Source organism: Helianthus annuus, chromosome 3, assembly GCF_002127325.2.
Source record: "Helianthus annuus cultivar XRQ/B chromosome 3, HanXRQr2.0-SUNRISE, whole genome shotgun sequence".
NCBI lineage: Eukaryota > Viridiplantae > Streptophyta > Magnoliopsida > Asterales > Asteraceae > Helianthus > Helianthus annuus.
The window spans coordinates 168,384,453-168,392,644 of NC_035435.2; the positions used below are offsets into that span (position 1 = coordinate 168,384,453).

Below are 8,192 nucleotides of genomic sequence, written 5' to 3' on the forward strand. Positions count from 1 at the left end.
AAAAAGTTTGCTTATTTATATATGGAATAATTATAATAATGTTGGACCGACTTGAGTATGTTTTATTTATTTATTATTATTATCATCAGAACTAAGAGCAATTTAGAAATTTTACACTGATTTAACTAAGTAAACTAACTGTCATCCAATATGAGAACTATCCGAATGTAAAAAAAACGGAGTTACTGAGCAAACTAAGCAAACCACAAAAACAAACTTGCTATTTTATAAAGTTGGAGATTAAATGTAAAGAAAATGAAAAACCACATACATCATCTAGGCAATTAAGTCTACTTATTATTATCGAGTAAATTACTTTGAGTCCCAGTATTTTAGTGGTTTTAACTACTTAAATTCATAATCAAAGAGTTTAATGCCCTGGGTCCTTAACAACTTATTTTATAACGTTTTGACACCAATTTTTCACACTTGTACTTTTGATTTTGGACCAAGTGGTTAAAACCACTAAACGTTTTAACTCCAATTGTTCACACTTGTATTTTTGATTTTGGACTTAAGTGGTTAAAACCACTAAAACACAGTAACTTAAAACATTACAAAATAAACGATTAGAGACTTAAAGCGTTAAACTTTTTAATTTTAAATTCAAATGGTTAAAATTACTAAAATATAAAATATAAGAGCATCCACAATAGACATGTTTTTTGGTATTTTTAAAGAGAGAGAAAGTGAGGTGGAGGAGAGAGGGTGTGAGGTGGAGGAGAAAGAGTGTAGTTATGTTTGTGGGGAAAAATGAGAAAAAATGGAGGGAATAAAGTTATGTGAGTGTGATGTAGGAGAGATGAGAGAGAAGAGAGAAATAGTGTTTTTTTGTGTATGTGAGTGGGTCAAGAGAGAGAAATACTCTCATTGGTTGGGCAGGTGCCACATTAGCACCAAAAAACACCTCTATTGGTGATGCTCTAAAAAAGTATTCATAAATTAATTTACTAATTATTATCACTACAAATATAAATACATGAATCTTTAACATTAATTAATTAAATATTAAAAATTTACAGGGGTCATGCTTTTTGTATATAACGCCACACCCAACTTCGCCTCTCCCCGTCACCTCCTCATTCCTGTCATCCTCTCTCTCTCTCTCTCTCTCTCTCTCTACGTTCCAGTTCTAGGGTTCTTCCACTTCTCACCGGAGAAACAAACCACCTCTCTATAACCCCACACAACCATGACCACCGTACCAGCAGCAAAACACCACCAACCCCTCCACAATTTCACACTCCCCTTCCTAAAATGGGGCCAGCGAATCCACCACCACCGCCGCCGCTCCCCTCTCTCCTCCTCCGACCTCCACAACCGCCGTACCACCACCATCACCACCACCGAACGCGAAATCGACGAACAAAACGGTGACGTATCACCACACGAAAACAACAACAACAGCAATTTAATCGACGTTGATGTGGCTACCGGAGACTGCAAGCCGTGGAATCTTCGCCCGCGGAGGCTGGTCATAGACACAGTTGATTCCGAACATTTTCCGGTGATGACGTGTTCAAAGCGGCTGCCACGAGACGACAAAGACGAGGAACGAAAGAAGAAGAACAGCAGGTTATGGATCTCGTTGTCGAAGGATGAAATAGAGGAAGATATATACGCGTTTACCGGTTCGAGACCGTGTAGGAGACCGAAGAAAAGGAGCAAAGTGGAACAGAAGCAGCTTGATGTATGATGACAGTTGGTACCTTAATTCAGTTTATGTTTTGTGATTTCAGTTATAATTTGTGTTTTGTTTTGTAGAATGTGTTTCCTGGATTGTATTTGGTTGGGATTTCGGCCGATTCGTATCGAGTTTAAACCGTTTAGGTATGTATGCTTAGTGTTTCGTGACAGCATTTCAAAATTTTAATGTTTATCGTGTTCTTGGTGAAATTTGTTTGTGTTTTGTTTGTTTGTTGCAGAAGCGGAGATTACGAAGCGATGTAAGCAAGCGATTTGAGGTATGATTGTTTCGAAGTTTAGAAGTTGATTTAAGTATAAATAGTATGATGATGTATGAATGTGTAGAAGGTTTGTTTAGACTAGTAGTAGTATATTAAAGCTATGGAAGGTGTGGAGTTTATACACGATAGGTTAGAGTTATGCGTCTATCGTTTTGTGAACATGGCTAACCCGTAGAGGTGTTTGTGTTGGATACGAAACTTGTTTTTGGCTCCTGTCACAATGGTAGAAGTTTGATTAAAACATCTAAGTAACGTTCACTCACGGATGTAGCAAATTGTTTGAAGATGGTGTTTTGAATTGTTTTTTGAGTAAATTACTTTTTGAGTCCCTGTGTTTTAGTGGTTTTAACCAACTGAGTCCAAAATCAAAAGTATAAGTGTTAAAAGTTGGACTCAAAACGTTATAAAATGAACGGTTAGGGACCCAGGGCGTTAAACTTTTTGGTTTTGGACTTAAAGTGGTTAAAACCACTAAAATACAGGGACTCAAAAAGTAATTTACTCTTGTTTTTTTTCTTTTTTTTTTCATTCACTTTGCTTGCCTTGTGGCTAGTAACACTCGGTTCAGCTACTTCTTCATATACATTAAACTCTAAATCGATGAATAAAACATCAACATTTTTTAGTACCGTACTGCCGTCTCTTTGGTTGAAGCTTGCAATAGTAAAGAGCGATTTTGTTGTTCGCTTTTGCTTCATGTTATATGTGTTAATGCGTGGTACGAGTTTCTTAGTATGTTCGGTCAGTGGGGCGGCAATGAGAACAGTTTTTGGCTGAAAACTTAAATAAACAATGTATTCAAAACCGGAATCAAGGGGAATCTTGTATTTTTTTTTGTTACAATCATCTTTATGCACCTTCAAGTTGATGGAGTGATTAAATCACTAGACACATGGCGCAAAACGGTTCTTGTACATGGCATCTTGGTTTGAAGCTGAGATAAGTTCCGCTACTATGGTTACTTGCTGCGTGTGTGTTCTTTATTCATATTTTGGATACGATATCACTTGTTGATTCCCGGATTGATATATGCTGATTCTTTGGCTTTTGCATGAGTTTGATTCTCATTTAAGAATTAAGAAACACTCCTACTTGACTTTTGAGTTTGTGGCTGACTATGTCCTATTTTTGACCATAAAAAATTGAGCAGATATGGACATTTCTACCAACATTAGTTCATTTGGGTATTGGGTCAAAGGGGGTGGGCTTGTTGAAACCAAATACTATTTTTGTGCATACAAGCATACCTCTTAAATCACATTATTCAAGTATCTATATCATTGTAAAAATAGGCTATTTGTAAGCGTATTAAAATACATAAGTGATTTGTAAAAACATTCATGGAGCTTGGTTTAGAAAAGCGCTAAGCGCACAAAAGCGGCGAGCTTTTCGTACGCGAGGTGTAAGGCGATTATATAATTTTTTTTTATATATTTTATAGGTTTCTAGGGTCATTTACCCAATATTTAGACACAAATAAGCTTTATATACGTTTTAATATTGAAAATACATACATGTACATCCTGAAAAGCATGATGTACAACAATCTACTACACAAAAGTGTAGCATATACATGAGGCGTGCACCTCAAAGTGGGTTTTTCACAAAAGAGCGCGCCTTGGCTGCACTTTATAACCATTGGGTGTCAGCCCAGTGGCCACCGACCCCCACCTTAATCCGGCTCGAGGACCCTGTGAGGTCACGGGTTCGAATCCTGGTTGAACCCAGGCTCTTCAGTTCCCCTCGAGTTGGTAGGGGTTTTACCGCGAGGCAGCGTTGTCGGGTCGCTAGCTTGGGAAGTGGGATTACTTCCGCAGTCAGGGGTACCGTGCATCTACCCTTTTTTAGCTGCACTTTATGTACAGAAAGCGCCTTAGCTTATGTAATCGTTGAGACTTGCGCCTCAGGGAAACCAAGTCATGGAGTAGACGAGGGTTAACCTAACTGGCTTGAATCTTGGAAGGCCTTATGTTCCAAGCAGTAGAGGCGTACTAATTGGTTTTCGGGCCCAAACTCGTTCAGTTTTGGTCGATGAAAGTCAAATAGGTGTTTTCCCAAACCGGCTCGATTTAAAACCATTTTTTATCCGGTTCAGTTCAGTGTTAACCGGTTTCAACGGTTCTCAAATTGATTACAAACCAGCTGTTCGGTTTGGTTTAGGAATCGGATTTTTCGTCCACCTCCATGGTAATCGTATGAACCAATAACGTTGTGACCCCAACTTTAAAAATATATGGGTCAAAACCGTACTAAATAATTGAGTCAGAACTCAGAAGGTGAGATGTTTGCTGGTGGGCCCAAAGCCATTAAGAATCTGACTTGTTGCTGTGGTTGCTGAACGATGACAAGTCAATTTAATGGGCCAGTCCATATAAATCAGCCCAAACTTTTCTCTTTTTTATGGCCTTGATTAATACTATTGATCCAAGTTTACATTTGACGTATCTTGGTATCACTATTAACATCTTTGTAGATCATATTGGGCCGCGTTGGTTTTTTGTCACTTTGGGTATTTGATGTTAAATGGGTTGGGCCTGTTGAAACCAAAGAGTATTTCATGCAAGTATACAAATTCTTAATTCACTTTACTCAATTATCTAATATCGTTGTAAAAAAGGTTATTCGATCTAATATCATTGTAAAAATAGGTTATTCGGTCTAATATCATTGTAAAATTAGGTTATTTTAGACAAAAACATGTTTGCGGGTTAACCAGAAACTTGCTTGAATCTTGTGAGGCCTCATGTTTAATGGTAGAGGTGCATAAATCGGTTCGCTTTCAGTTAAAGAAAGTCAAATTGGTTTTAAAACCGGTTCAACTGGAAACCCTTTTTTTATCCTATATGGTTTGGTTTTAACAGTTCTCAAACCGATGACAAGCAATTCGGTTGGTTTAGGAACCGGTTTCTATTTCTATTTTTACGCCCACCTCTACTCCATGGTAATCACATGAACCCATAACATTGTGACCCCAACTTAATATTGCATAAAAATGAGGATAAGATCATTTAGATTATCTTACCAATAAAATAATGGAATAATGGATTTTAATAATCCTAACTATTAATAGTTGGCCGGCAACGGTCCCAACTTCAAAAATAACCAGTGGTGGTCTCATCTTTTCATATATTGTAAACCAATAGACTTTTACTAAACTAAAAAAGATAAGAGGACAAAAAGAAATTTAGGTTCTATTAGTAAAGGTCCATTAGTTTACAATATGTGAAAATGTGGGACCACCACTGGTTACTTTTGAAGTTGGGACTGTTGCCGGCCAGCGGCTAATAATTCGGATTATTAAAATCCATTATTACTAAAATAATATGGGTCAAAACCATTAGGCTCAAACTCGACTATGACTTGTTAGGATAAACTCCGGTCGAGCTTTAACGCGTTAAGCTTAAGTAGCTTGACTTAGTGGCTTTTTGTCAACTTCTGAATAGGTAGGCAATGAATTGATAAGAGGTCTAAACTATTAAGTGCTGAACCAGTAAGAGGTCTGAACTATTAAGAGCCAGTATAATGCTTAACCATTCAGAGGCAAATGTCTGACCAATTCAGATAAGAGGTCTTAACCATTCAGACTCTGTATAATTCTTAACCATTTATAGGCCCATTCAGACATCTGCTCGCGAAACAAACAGTCTGAACTATTAAGTGTTGAATGAGTAAGGGGTTTGAACTATTAAGAGTCCATTGTTGAAACAAACAACCCCTTACTTACACCCGTAAAAGGATCTTTATAAAAATCATTTAAAAAGTTAAAAATGATGATTTTGTAAATGAACGTGTGATTATTATAAAAGTATAATTAAAGTAGAGTTCTAATTCTAATGATAATGTTGGTCAGCAATTCAACTCCAATCATGCTTATGGTCCCAGCTTGCCTTAAGGTTTAAATAATCCATTTTAGTGTACGATATTCATTGGGGCTGCAATTCATTAATCATGATTAGGAATCCCCACGTGCGAGCTTAAGTTAAACCTCCAAGTTGGGGGTTTGAATATATGTGTAATCACAAATTCACATGGTTAACAGCTAAGCCCGTGCACATGGCCCAGATATGATTCGGCCCAATATTCTTTTCTTTTTCAAAATTCTATTATCAAGCATTCGAACCACCTACCAATGGGTAGTGATCTTTTAAACATCTTAGGAGAGGAAGGTCTTGGGTTCAAGTCCCGTAGACGACATGTAATAAAAGAAATGTGTCGTTCAAAAAAAAAAATCAAACTACCTTTTGTTTAAAGCTACAACGGTTTTCTTTAATAATAATATTATACATAAATAAAAGAATATTAAATAATTAACGAGCCAATTTCGAGTTTGTGAAAACTGAAAATGCTTATGAAACGTGCTTGATTTTTTAAATTTTCTCACAAGCCGTCGAGCTTTAGACACAAAGATCGACAATGGAAATAAATCATTAATGATTTAATTCCTTCTTCATTGCCTAAAGCTAGGTTACTTTCAACTAGTTGTCAAATAAACACGGTTAAGTCGATGCTTAGCTAGTTACAAAGTTATGAGGCGCCGATATGAAAGAAACATGATGATTTTGATTAGGTTGAATAACAAGGCATTCTATGATGTATCCAGTCCTATTATGGTGATAGGGATGTTACGGTACAAACCACATATATCTTAAAAACCATGAGAATAAATACTAGTAATTAAAAAAAGTTAAACTAGCACATACTAAAACAAGTAAACAACACATACATAAGAGTAATACTTTTGAATTATATTAGCACATGTAAATTAAACAAGATAATTGATTTTATCACATATATGAATTATATAAGCATTTTTCTTTATGGAGATTTATATGAGCACATTAAAAATAAAAGAAGAATCCATAAAAAAAACTAATGCTCGTTAGCAAAATAATAGGGAATTCACTGTAATTAATATTATTTTATTTATTATTTTATCTTTTTTTTATAATTGGTTGGATTCCACATGTCACCTTTTAAATGATTCATACAGTTTTTAGACAAAATATGGTTTGTATTTCAAATAATATTTAGTTTGCCAATCAACGAAAGTAAAGATTTGTTATATAAAAAGATGCATCATGGTATAAAGTGTTTAAAAGGGTTTTACGATGAGTGTAAAGAACTCGATATACAAACTTTTGTGGGATTGTTTTGGATTTGGAATGATATGAAAATTGTTTTGGTTAGTAGTAGCTTAGTTTTAGTTGGTGTAACTAAGATTTTGAATGACTTTTTCACACATATGGCTTTCCTACATATCTTCATTGGTGTATTTTAGACAGTTTCAACGAGGGAAAACTACATGTTTGTTCGTCACTAAAGTCGTACTCTAACTTTTGTTTATTATCATTGTGTCTTTTAATATTTACGTCATTGTGTCTTTTTTATCGACATATTTTTCAGCATTGTGTTATATTTTGCTTGACACTGTATCATCTTGTGTGATCTATCGTATCTTAATTTGTACACTTCTTATTTTTAGTAGTATTTATTGAATAACTTAACTCTAATTATACATATTTTGCAAAAAGGACGAAAAAAACCTGAAAATCTAGGAAATTAATAATTATAAAATAATGATGAGAATGCCGAGCTAGTTTTTAACGTATTATGATATAACTTAGAAATAATTAGATTAATCATAGGTGACAGTTGCACATGCATTAGTGCACGTGTGGGTACCCTGAAATGACCTGCCTGGTTTATTATTTTTGTGCTTTCGCTATTCTGACACCCTTAAATCTTATTTGTACATCTATTTTCACTTTATCTCTCTCTCTCTCTATATATATATATATAGGGAGCCGCTAAAATGAGAACCACCTCGAGTTGTAAGAACCGCGAGAACTACACCCCACGGAGCGCCGTTCGCCATGATTTTTTTTTACAAGTAGATGTGTATATTATAAACACAGCCGTAAAAAATCATGGCGAACGGCGCTCCGTGGGGTGTAGTTTTTTACACCACAAGTTTGGTGAAAAAAAAAAAGAAAAAAGAAAAAAAATTAAAAAACACCAAACTTATGGTGTAAAAAACTACACCCTACGGAGCGCCGTTCGCCATGATTTTTTACGGCTGTGTTTATAATACACACATCTACTTGTAAAAAAAAATCATGGCGAACGGCGCTCCGTGGGGTGTAGTTCTCGCGGTTCTTACAACTCGGGGTGGTTCTCATTCTAGCAGCCCCCTATATATATATATATATATATATATATATATAT

The 8,192-nt window shown here is 35.6% G+C and overlaps 1 protein-coding gene across 1 annotated transcript; it reads left to right on the forward strand.

The window, feature by feature from the left end:
• The first annotated feature begins 1,070 nt into the window (after nucleotides 1–1,070).
• On the forward strand, nucleotides 1,071–2,242 carry LOC110930677. The gene is made up of 3 exons (XM_022174029.2): nucleotides 1,071–1,690; nucleotides 1,765–1,830; nucleotides 1,926–2,242. Exons 1-2 carry the CDS (start codon nucleotides 1,193–1,195, stop codon nucleotides 1,819–1,821), a joined length of 555 nt encoding a protein of 184 aa, XP_022029721.1. The 5' UTR covers nucleotides 1,071–1,192; the 3' UTR covers nucleotides 1,822–1,830; nucleotides 1,926–2,242.
• The last annotated feature ends 5,950 nt before the right edge of the window (nucleotides 2,243–8,192 follow it).